Source organism: Athene cunicularia (assembly GCF_003259725.1).
Source record: "Athene cunicularia isolate RWA chromosome 4 unlocalized genomic scaffold, athCun1 chr4_part2, whole genome shotgun sequence".
NCBI classification, from domain to species: domain Eukaryota; kingdom Metazoa; phylum Chordata; class Aves; order Strigiformes; family Strigidae; genus Athene; species Athene cunicularia.
The window spans coordinates 10,640,885-10,653,048 of record NW_020799099.1 but is presented as its reverse complement, the minus strand read 5'-3'; the positions used below and the strand labels follow the sequence as shown (position 1 = coordinate 10,653,048).

Sequence of the window (12,164 nt, the reverse complement as noted above, 5' to 3'; positions counted from 1 at the left end):
CCCGCGTAGAAGTGGAAATGGGGCTGTAACGAGGCTCTGTGGGCAGTGGCCAGCAAGGCACGTCTGCAGCCACCCACCCGACAGCTCCTGCACCCACATCAGTGGGCTCCGTTGAAGGGCCCTGAGCTGTGACATGCTGCAGTCCAGGACTGTAGGACCTAAGCAAATATTTCTGGGGATTTGGAAAATGATGGACCTCTGCAGGGATGTCCATGGATGTTAAAAACAAGAGGTGATGGGGAGTGGAGGAATGTGGGGGCTTTTTTTCATTTTAGAATTTTAATAACTGCACCCAACACCACAGAGCTGGGGCATGGCTGGCAGCTCAGTGCACTCCACTGTGCTCCCTGCACCCCCTTTCTCAGCTCCACATGGATTTGCACCTCCTTTGAAGGTGGCAGTTGTTTGGAAAGGAATTTGGGAATCCCCTTTGTTTGTTCCGTTTCCAGCTTTTTCTCCCCAGCACCACAGTGGTAAGTCAGAGATAGCAAAACAGAAAGAAAAAACCCACAAACCAAAAAAGGACGCACCATGACAACCCCCAGCTTCACAAAATATGTGGGATTTAAGCCAATGTTTTCCCCATCAGGTGATAAGTTCAGTTTGGAGTTACTCCCTCGGAACAGTGCAGCTCATGGCAAAGCAAGGCTGGCTGGGGTAAAACACCAGCTTTGCAAAGCAAAAATGAGGTGAGATGCTCCCAGGAGACCATGTTTGTCCCAACACTTGCTAACATCATGCTTTGAGCTGAGCTTCCAGAGGCTCTGTGTCTCTCCTCATGCAGTACTTTGCCTAATCAACATCTGAGACTTTTTACTGCAAAGCCTGTAGGAAAAGATGACTCAGAAAGCAAATGGGAGAGATGAAAAGGGTAAATTTTAGGTATTGGACCACATTGTGCAATCATGCCATTTTTAGCCTTCCGACAAATAGCTCAGAGGCATTATGCTGGTGTCCCAGGACAGTTAACTTCATACATCTCGGCTATCTTCGTATGTCCTGGCTCCCTGGATGCCACACACTGCCAGGCTCATACCAGCCCTGCTCTCAGCCTGCTTTGTGATTAAAATTGCCTGAGAGGCCACTGGTCCCTCACCAAAGGCCACTCAGCTGGCTGATGCATAACCCTCCTCCCTGCTGGCTTCCAGCAGCCAGACCTCCCCATGATCCCTAAATGCAGAACCTCTTCCCCAGCATGCCCTACTGCCCTCAGCACCCCAAAAAGAGGGGTAGGAAATCCCTCCCCTTTATTTTCCCAAAAGGTTTTTCCTCCATGTGCAACAAGATTTAAAGGCAGTATGAAGAGCTTTACATAAAATAAGCATAAAAATCTGTTTAAGAGTCCAATTAGTGTTGTTGCTGTTGAAGCCAAGATGATAAATCTACTTGGATGAAAAAGGAGCAGGTGACAGGATAGTTTATGTCAGAGTCAGAGCTGCAAAGCCAGAGCCAGAGCCTTTCTTCTTCTGGACTGTCACAACAATTTTCCCTCCTCAAGTCACAATACCAAACGTACGCTTGCTCCCATTGATTCTGCAGAAGCAATACCTCCACCAGCATGGAAGAGTAAGTGCTGCCAACAAGCAGGAAAGAGGACGAGAAGTGTTTTGGTCTCAGGTCCTTTCTCCCGGTAAATCCCCGCTGCTGAAGGGCAGGGAGGCTTCCCCTTGCCTTGGGAGCAGGACCTCAGGAGGCACTAGGCTTCTGTTGCAGGCTTTGGGCTTCTTGTCCTGCTCAGAGAGATGGCCAGTGCAACATGGCCTCTGCTTCACTTGCAAAAGCAGTAGCCAGAAAGGTTTAAGTACAATCAACAGCTGTAAATCAAGCCAACAACAAAACCATTTTTGAAAGGCAAGAAATGTTAACACACTGAAAAAGTTACCTTTATTCCTTAAAAGTCTCTCAAGTTGTTGATAGGCTATTTTTAAATTTATCAGAGATGTTTACCCATTTTTTAAATGCCTTCAGCCTCATACTGATAAGCAAACCTATTTAATTTCCTTACAGAAGAGTGGTCAGAAAGGAACAGGAAGGGTTTGTCAGTCCATGCCACTTAGATTAATTTGCATTAGGCTCTCTGCTGAGGTTGCTAGCAGGCTGCTGTCTGCCGTGGTACAGACCTCCTCATTCCAATAGCGTAACTGCATTTTAATAACTATTGTAATATTGAAGCACCAGCCTCCCCCCGCAGCTTCCTGCGCCTGTTAGCACCCATTAGCTGTGTGCTGTGGGGCTGCTCCTGGCTGCCAGAAACCCCAAATAAAACATCAATGTTTCAGCAGCAGCCCTCAGCATGCATCATGGCAGCTACCATGCCCCTTGGGAAATGAGGTGCAAGGGAGGAAAGCACCCTCAGCCCACCCTAGTCCTCGCCCACCCCAGGGAGGAGACTGCAAGTTTCACCAGCCCCTGGAGGGAGAAGATGCCCAGGTTGCGTCTTCCGCCAGATTTCACCTGACAGCTCTGAAACACAATAAATGATCCTCTTCTCGGTAGGAACAGTGAGGAGTGTTAGGAGAAACGGGGTTCAACCAGACCCACAAGCCCCAGGTGATGATGGTGCTCATCCTCTACAGGCACAGGGGCTGGAGGAGGGCTGACTCGAATTGGAACTTGACTGCCAGCAGCACCCCTCCTTCTCCAGGTGAGTCCCAAGGGAGACATGCTCAGACCATGGCCCACCGTGCTCCCATCCCTCCCAGCAACTGCAACAGAGCAAGCACCATTTCCCAGTAGTTGCTATGGCAAACACTGGATGCTGCCGTCACAGCTCAGTTCAGGATCGGTTTTTGCACGGAAACGTACAGATCAAAGCATTTTTTTGTCATACAGGCTAGTTATCGCCAATATTTTTCCTTAAAATATAAAAATATCTTTTCCCTCTGAGGGAAAGCAGTGGCAGCAAGGGACCAGCACATTTGTTCCTCTCTTACCTGCATGGGGAGCTCCAGGCACCCACCCTGGACTGAGGCTGGCACCCTCCTGCGTGGCTCCCCAAAATGTTTTCCTTCAATTAGTTCATTTAGGTGGCCCCATGCTTCACTGAGCATTACTTAGACCTGATTGTCCCTGGCTGCTGAACAGCAGATAAGCAATGTTATTTGAATTTTGTAAATTCGCGGTCAGGCTGTCTTGCTGGAAGTGGCCAAGGTGCACAATGTGCCCACGTTTGGCTTGCACTCCCCTGCTGTGACACAGGTCCGAACAACTGCCCCAGAGGAGCCACAGGGAGGTTTGTCTCGGTGCACAGTATGCAAGGCATGGCAGATGAAGGAAGCACAGGCACAGAGTTTGCTCCACTCCACCCTGTCACTGATACCATGCTGGCCAAACCCTCTAACAAAAACACGCATAGTGGCTAATTTAGCAACACTCATTTTCCTCTTGCAGGGGAAGAAAATGAAAAAATGCACAGACAGCAGACAGGCAATAGATTACACAACCAGGTTTTAAAATGAAGCATGATTATATTTTATTCCAGCCTCCCATCCATCCCCACACATGGAGCATGTGCCCTTGTGCAAAAGCATTTCCTGCAGCATGGAGTGGATGCATCTGGCCAGGGGCTGCCCTGAAAAATGATGGGCAAAGAACCACAATTTCAATGGAAATAGCCATTTGTACCATGACCAGATTTGGAGAAAAGGATCGGCAGCGCTGCCTGCCCTCATTATTGCTGCTCGACACTAGCAGGGCTAGGCTGGGAGGGGTTTTGCTAATGCGAGTCCACCTGGGCTCATATTAAGGCTTAACTGGTGAGGTTCAATGCTACCATTTTCTGTATGTATGCAACACAGCGAAATGCCAATTAAAAACTCCATACGCACAATTACTCCACAGATAACACCACAACAGAGAAACAATTTGAGAGTTAGGGCCATAGGGCAACGTAAGTGGGAAAAAATACTTCCAAAGGTAGAAGTAGCTGTAATAGCATTTATTGCCACGTTGCCATACTCACTATAAAATAAAACCCTTTCCCCCCCTCTGTAAGTGTACTGTGAATGATAACATAAATCAGCAGCACAAACTGTTGGAAGAAAAAACATTGGGCACCCAGGGGCCAAAGGCATCCCCATCCCCTGGGAACAGGGGTGCAGAGGGGCTCCCCCCAGTCACCCCCCAGGGAGGGGTCTCAGCCCAGCTCCCTCCCCATGAAAGCAGGAATGCCATGGGGCCAGGGCAGAGGTATTTTAAACACAGACATCGAAGCCATACTTTGATGGACAGGAAGAGACTTGCTCCTCCAGCTGTCCAGTGAAGAACGAGGGAGACCACCAGGAGCGAGGCTGCAAACAGCCACCCTCCCCAAGCCTGCAACTCTCTCTCTCAAAAAAAAAAAAAATCTATTATTGCCAACAAAGAGTTTTAAGATGCCCTTGCACCACAGATAAGGTGAATTAATTGGTCGAACTTGGTCTTGTTTTGTTGTGGAAGGGAGAAGCTGGTTTGTAAGAGAAGGGAAAGGGGTAGATATACAGTGGATATACAGTGTCTGAGGTATGGTCAGAGGAAAAAAGTGCAGCAAAAAGGAGAGGAAAAAAAACAGGAAAAAAAAACCCAATAGGTTGGCTCTGAACTTATCGCTTGTATGAAAATGATTGTCAAAAGAGTCACTAGTGAAAATAAGGTAGGAAAATACGTTCACCATAGAGGTACTTTCTGCTTCGTTCAACAACAGAAAGTTAACCCAAGGTCCATCAAATGTTTTCTGTTCACCACAGGAATAGTCTTTGGAAAGCCCAAGTTATGTCATCCCAGCAACGCCTCTGAGGATGCTTGTCTGGGCTCTGGGGTGAAGATAAGACCCCAAGCCCAATACAGCTACCCAGACCCTCCCTGCATCTGTCCAGAGAGGGTGAACTCAGGTGTCCCACAGGGTCACCCCCAAAAGCTGCCCAGGTGCCCCATCTCTCCTGCACCAGCATCCTCGTCATGGCACACTACCCGAAGCGAAACTTCAGCCGGTACTTGACAGGGCCGGGGTTTTTCCGAGGCGGAGATGGGGCGACCTTCAGTTTCGGTGGTGGTGGTGGCTTCTTTTCAGGGAGGGTGACAGTGAAGGCGAGCTCGGGGGGCTGGGGCTGCCAAAAGCGTGGGAGGAAGTGCGTGGAGACGTGCTGGGGCCGGGCACGGGGGCTGCAGCCCCGCTTGGCTTTGCCCCTCTTGTTGAGTGCCACATACCACTGGCGGCCCGAGCGCGGGCTGCGGTGGACAGCTGAGGCATAGGTGTTGTAGCTGTTCTCCTGGAAGCGCTCCCGAAACTGGCAGTCTGCTGTGAACCGGGCCTGCGGGGACAGAGCCAGGGGAATCATTAGCAAAGGGCTGGTTTTACCTGTCTCCTGCCCCACAAAGCTTGCTGGGTTTTAAGTCTCCCCAAAGCAGGTCCAAAGGGGTGAGCAGCAACAAGGGGCTCCTGGGAAACCCACTCTGAGGCTGCTGGGCACCCAGCAATTTGGAAAACTCCCAAAACAGATACTACCAAGTAGCTGCTTGCCACCCAATTTTGGACTTGCCTGGAAAAAACAGTCCGCCTGCCCCAGCAGCACCCTTCCCCATTCTCTGCCCTTCCCACTGACAGGAGGGAGAACATGGCTCTGTACTCCCCATGCTGCAGCTCTGCTGAGGATGCTGAGGTTGAGCCCCTGCTCCATCTCTGTTCCCACCCTCACACCCCTTGTTTGGGCACTGAATCATCACTTAATAATCTGGAAAGGCAATTTGCATGCAGATTTTCATTGCTTCACTGAACATGGATTTGATTGTATTGGATTTTTTTTTTCTTCTTCTTTGTCTTAAATGAACTGAGGGCACTTTGTCCCTTTATATCCTGAAGAAATTACTAGCAGACCAAAAGCATCACCTCTTATAAACAAGGTGACCACACTGGCTCCTGGATGACCGGGGGGAAAGGCTTCCCACTGCCCAAGAGGACAGGCTGAATGCTGCCCATAATAGCTCCTTGTCAAGCAGAGGGAGGAAAAAAAAAAAAAAAAAAAAAAAGGACAAAAAATAGAGCCATAATGCCCCAGCTATGTACCCACAGCCCTGGGACACCTGGCTGCAGCCTCTAGCAGCCCCTCTGAAATTCTTTGCCATGCTTTAATCTGATCATGGGCATGGTACCTGGTGCCCTGATGGCTTCTCCAGCCATGCCTGGGGCACTGCAGCCTAACTGCAAAGCAACACCTCCAAACTATTGATGTGAAAGGGATACAGAGCTCTTGAGCTTCAAAACAACAGAGAACAAGACAATACCCACAAGCAGTGTTTTATAACCACACAGAAAGCCCAGCTGCCTGAGATGATTTTTAAACTCCTAGTTTAATCAGAGAAGTTGACTCCTATAGGTGACAGACTCTCCAGCATTTTTTCCTAATAGCACTTTGAATTAGGTCTCCTTTTGCTCTCTGCTTGAAAGAAATGTCACCTCGATGACTGATTTTTGCTTTCCCTGTCTTTTATACATCCTGGATGTTGTTTCGCCCATGCATGAGTATTCACCTTCCCAAGGCAAGGCTTTGCTGACCCCTCATTGTTCTCTGAAGCCTCAACACATGCAGCTGTGCTTGCGTAAAGCACCCCCGCATCTACCTTTGCATAGGAAGGTTTTAGGATTGACCAAGGCACCAGTGCATGCCTGAAAGGGTACTCAGTGCAAAAGGCGCTGAAAGAGGCCCTGTGTTTCCCAGTGGGATCTGGGTAAGTGGCAAGATCTGGCTTTTTTGGCTTAAGAGATAAAGCTGGCTGCCAAGACCGAAGATCCAGTACTGAAATTGTCTCCAACGGGCTTTACTGTGAATAGAAGATGTTCATACCCCTGCTCATACATATCCCTGTACAGATGGGTAAACTCACCACTGCTTTGCTTTAGGGTAAACCGAATCAGCATTTCCAATCTGGCCCAGCATTTCTGGGGCAATACCACCTCACAAAGGGAGGCAGCAGTAAGAGGGCTGCCCAGCTCCCCATCTGGAGCATTACAGAAAAAGTTCCTGCTTAAAGTGGTTTTGGGGGAATTTCTCCCTAAGAGTTGGAATGGCATCCCCTCTGAAGTGTGATTTGGTAAAGTGTGAGGGGTCCCCAGCCCAGGATGCAGAGGGATGCTGTGGGCTGCTCCTGCTGGCAGTACAGGGAAGGAGAAGACCCACAGCCAGCATGCATGGAGGGAAGCCCTCACGCCTGGATGGCAAACCATGCTGGAAAGCACTTCAGCTGCTGCTTTGCCATCACTCTGACAGGTTTCCCCACGTCCCAGCCTCTCAGCTCAGCAACCACACTGTTTCAGCTGGGGAAAAGGGATTTTTCCCAGCACAGAGCAGGCAGCATGGCCACGACATTCTGGCTGGCCGTCAGATTTGCTCTGCAGCAGCTTCAGAAACAATCATGAAGAGCAATCCTGAAGTCAATTAAATTTCAAAATCCAATTCAACAAAGATTTTTCCCAGCAAGGACCCCAGTGCTCGGTCAACTTGGAACAACTCCTGAGAAAGAAGAATTACCTGAGACCCCTCTCAGGTAAAATTTCTCCTCTGGGGTTCATCCTGGCCCCTGCTGAGACTGAGACCAAACCCCCTCCTGCCTGTTCCATGCTAAAAGTGTACAAACAGGGGACTGAGGATTTATCAACGAGGAAAAAGCCATCTGTGCACGCAACTGATAATTGCTGGGATTACTGTCATTTTCTGAAGCTGATGCCTCTAAAAACGAACCACTTGGTAATTTAATTAAGTTGCCATAAAAAAAAAAATAAAAATGAGGAGGGTTGCTGTAAAGCACCAAGCTAGGATAAAGCCGGGTCCTGTGAGCTTGTTTCGAAGGAGCCTGAATCCCTGCAGGAATGACTTTTATCTGCGGTTCAGCACAAAGTCACCGGCGTGACTCCCATATCAAAGCGCTGCCCTGAGTGACGGGCGCAGGACGCGCTTTGTACTGCTCAAAACTCATTAGGCCATGAAATAACTTTATCCTGCCAAGGCAGGAAAGAACAACAGATGCTGGGTTTGCATTATCGGCATTTTTTAGCCCAGCAATCTTTAGACATTTGGGTCAAGTTTCTACAAATTCATGGCTTCCATCCGAGCGGGGCATCGTGTATCCTCACCCCCGCTCTGACCCACCTAATTGAGGTCCCTCTCTGGCACTGCCCTTTGTGTGCTGACAATTAACCATACACCGACAAGGTTTGATTTAATTTCTGCCTGCACCAGGGCATAAATCAAGGCTTCAGTTCAAATAAGGGGCCCATTGTGTGCCATGAGGGAGGATAGGCTCTGGAGGGTCCAGGGATCACACTCTGACCATTTTCCCTCTCCTCTCCATCCTTTACCTTGCAACTGCTCTCCTCCTGCTCTGCCCATTTTCTGCCCCGTCTCCTTCCCTTATGTTTTCCTCCATGCAGCCATTCCCTCTTTCCCTTAGACACCATTCCTGCTCCTACTTTGTTTCCTAAAATAAGCAACCACGTGCTCACCCTTTAAGCATCATTAGGTTTCAGGAGCAACACTCCAATAAGACTCAAGGGAGAGCAAGACGAGTTCATAAATCTCACTTGAAGGCAATCTGTGGGCCCGGTAGCGTAAGCACATCAATAGCATCCACTCTGCAACCATGAGGTTTGGCTCATAACCATGGGGCAGGCAATTGTCTTTTTCCTCTTCCAGGCTAATCAGCCCTGAACACGCTCCCAGGAACAAACTTGGGTGACAGGTCATCCAAATTGATGCCTTAAAAAAGCTCTTTGTGTGTTGCTTTTATACACCCCTTTAAAAGGCAACGACTTTCATGTAAGCACAGTACTTATTTAATTTGTTTAAATGATCTCTAGAACTAACGAACAAATTAGGAAGCAGCATCTTGAAGTTGAAAAAAATATGAAATCAACTTATAGGATTCATTTAATTCAAAAATCCTGGAAAAAAGCACCATTAGACCTGCAGAACCCAAACCTTCAGGAAAACAGCCAGCAGAAACAAGAGTTACTGGGATTTTTCCACTCAAGCTGCAACACTCCAGCATGGGCTGGACCTCACCTGCCTGAAACCCTGCTCTCACCTGGGAACATCTCTCCACCATGGGTGAACTCAGCCAAAACTCTGGGGCCACAGCCCCTTCCCTATGTGTGCGCACGGGTGCAGGCAAGCTCCCAGCGCCACGCATGCCGCTCTCCGGGAGACATTTGGCTAAAACCGTCTGCGCGATCTGCTGCAGAAGTTGCTAAAAATAAACCGGCAATGCTCTAAGAACAAGTCCTTTTGATGCAAATACCCAACTGCAAAAAGAAAAAGGAGAAAAAAAAAAAAAAAAAGCACTTTTCTTGGTTAAATGCAGTAAGTAGAGATATGGGCTTCAGGGTTTTTGGCTCCACCTGTCCCCTATCTGTCTGTGAGGTGCCAATGCCACCCAGCGTGGAGCCCTCCCAGCAGCCGAAGGGCTCGGCATGCCAGGGCCCTGCCTGGAAGCATCGCTGCTATGTGCACGTGAAGGTGTCACAAGGCCTTTAATAAACAATACATTCTGATAAGCAGGGGGTTTACTTACACTTGCATGGAGTTTTCCTTTTTTTGACATCGCTAAAAATTTGTTGCTGAAAACTCCTCGTATTCCTACAATCCCCTGAGACACAGCAAATATTTCCAAAATACCTAGGATGACAGAAATCCCAAAATAAATCACAGTTCTTTTCACATCAGTGTGACAAAAAAAAAAAATTAGTCTCATAGGTTTGCAATTCCTCTCCACACAACACTGCTCCTCAGCTGCCTGGCTCCACACAATGCTCCTGATCTGTCCCTCAACCCTGCAGAGGGACCTGCATCAACTCCAGAATGGCTACAGGGTGGTGGTTTGGGTTGGTTTGTTTGTCTGTCTTTTTAAAAGCTGTGATTTAGAGGATAGTTTCTGACTTGGCTATGAAAGAGCAAGTTCACCCCTGTGGGGAAATCCCTCAACAAGTATGGGAAAAGCCCCTTGTGCCTACAACCAGCCTGCTGAGATCAGCCTTCCCTGTCCTCCTCCCGTACACACCAGACTGGAAATAAAGGCGTCACATGCACCATTCGAGGCTACAAGTACCAGTAATGGTTTCTCAGGCCCCTCCCCGCAGCAGGACTCGGGGAGTGGGGTACTACGCAGCCCAGACACAAGAAAACAAACTGTTTTCCCCTCAGATAGGTATTTTCTGAGCAGGTTTGGGCTCTGACCCCCAGCAGGACATGCATGACCTATAACTCATCTTACAGAATAGCTTAAGAGCTTCAAACTTCAAGTGTCATTCAGCAACAGTACCAAAATGTTTCACTTCCCCACACAGCAGTGAACCCCCAGGCAGAGGAAGGGTGGCAGCAGGGGTCATGCATACCCCCAGCACCCTCACCAGTCAGGGGAGCTGAGGCAAGCACAACGTCCCCGCCATGCCCTTGCCACACTGGGAAAAAAGCATTGCTACCCCCAGCTGAAGCACTGGGGTGGCCCCAGAGGGTCTCAGTGGCCCCAGCCCTGGAGGAAGGAGCCCACAAGAGCATCTCGCCTGGCCCCAGCAAAGGACCAGCATGGATTAACGTGCCAAGAGCAAACATGAAGCCACCGCTAAATCCCCGAGGCCAGGGGATCAGATCACCACTTCCCATGTTTATTTTAAGGAGGAAGCGCAGCTCCCGGAGGCACCTAGGTCCTAACACCAAGGGCCTGAGGGGCACTTTGGGGGGCTGGTGGGCCACCCCTCCTCACCTCATGTGCAGTGGTAGCAACTGCCAAGAGGCATGGGGCTGTGCAGCCCCACTGCAACACAGCACGTACCCTCTCTAGCACACTTCCTGTCCTCGAGGGCACCCCAAAACCTGCTGGCCTTTGGTGAGTGGCCATACTGGCTGGGAGACATACTCCAGGTTATTGGGGTGCCCTGGGTCAAGCCCAGCTTCCCAGGGGTCAAAGCCTGAGTTTCCCTGCCAAAGGACTTCTTTCCCACAGTGGACAGCTCCTTGGGGCAACACTGGGGCATGTCTCCCCCCACCCCAGGCATATGCCCCCAGCCAGGGCTGGCTCTGCTCCAAAGTGCAGAGCTGGTGCCACTGTCATGTTTCTGGGGAGAAAAATCTCAGATTAAAGAGGAAGGAACTTCACTTAATCCAAGTCCCTCCAAGACATCCGTGGCATCAAAGGCTGCACATGTCTCAGGGGGGAATGCCCCTGTGCCATGCCACTGCAGGACGGGGGGTCCAGGGAGGCACAGCACAGGCAGCCCCTCCAAACTCACATCTCCCAAAACAGCCCCAGCAGGGGTGCCCCATTTTCCCATCCATGCCCTTTGCAGCCCCTAATCTCCTCCTGGCCATGCACCCACAGTGCTCCTTGAAACCCCAAGCAGAGTGTCGGGCCTCCGGGCATCCTGCCTGTGGGCTGCCCTCCTTCACAGGGCCACGGCACAAATTATTCTGCCCAGGCCAGATGTGGCCATTGCTCTGTGAGCACGCCTGACAGCTGAAGCCACGCATGCTGCCAGGGTCACCTCAGGCCCAAGCCCTGAGGCTCTTTAAGTGATTTTTCATCCCTGCCTGACATTTCATTCCCTCTAACAGGGTATCACGGCAACTCCGACCCAAAGGATAAGCCATGAGTTAGCACAGCTTTCTCTCAGGGGAACGTCAGCCTCAGTCCTATTTTTAAACTGAATATATCCTACCACTGTGCTGGAAGAATGAAAATGCACAAGGAAGGATGGAAAAGTTACACAAGGAAAGGGTGGAAAAGGGCCCCGAGGGAGAGCCTGGTGCAGCATCCATAGCCTCACTACCCCAGCAGAGTGTGGCGGTGGGAGCACCAACCTCATGCCTTCACATCGATCCCCACAGACTCACTTCCATAAAGCAAGCAAACCCCGCGAGGCAGCGCTTGCCCAAGTGAGCAGGGCAGAGCTTGATCCGCTCCCCGGGGTAGCGTCCCACCCGAGTCCGCAGGACAGCACCCCCAGCACCCTCGGCTCCAGCCTCCCAGGGCAGGCAGCACCCCAAATTCACCTTTCCCGAGGCTGCCGTGGCTGCAGCTCACCCCAGGTGACGGCAGGAGGGAGCAAGGGGCTTTGTCACCCCAGAGGAGACACCCCCAGGGATGGGGATGCCACAGCCCCGGGGCCGCACCGGGGGGAACACCCCGCGGCCCCTGCCCCC

At 50.4% G+C, this 12,164-nt stretch overlaps 1 protein-coding gene across 1 annotated transcript; it reads right to left on the bottom strand.

Moving 5' to 3' along the window:
- Window positions 1-3,468: 3,468 nt before the first annotated feature.
- FGF5 (fibroblast growth factor 5) lies at window positions 3,469-9,636 on the bottom strand. Its single transcript, XM_026847774.1, has 2 exons — window positions 9,541-9,636; window positions 3,469-5,288 (listed from the first exon to the last, which is right to left on the bottom strand). The coding sequence occupies exons 1-2, from the start codon at window positions 9,568-9,570 to the stop codon at window positions 4,944-4,946; spliced, it is 375 nt and encodes a 124-aa protein (XP_026703575.1). The 5' UTR covers window positions 9,571-9,636; the 3' UTR covers window positions 3,469-4,943.
- Window positions 9,637-12,164: the final 2,528 nt, after the last annotated feature.

Bases quoted from the DNA above. Each gene is read 5' to 3' on its own strand.
- FGF5 (XM_026847774.1), bottom strand. From the start codon at position 9,570: ATGTCAAAAAAAGGAAAACTCCATGCAAGT. The intron at 5,289-9,540 runs GTAAGTAAACCC...CTGTCCCCGCAG, and splicing joins AAGGAAAACTCCATGCAAGT to GCCCGGTTCACAGCAGACTG.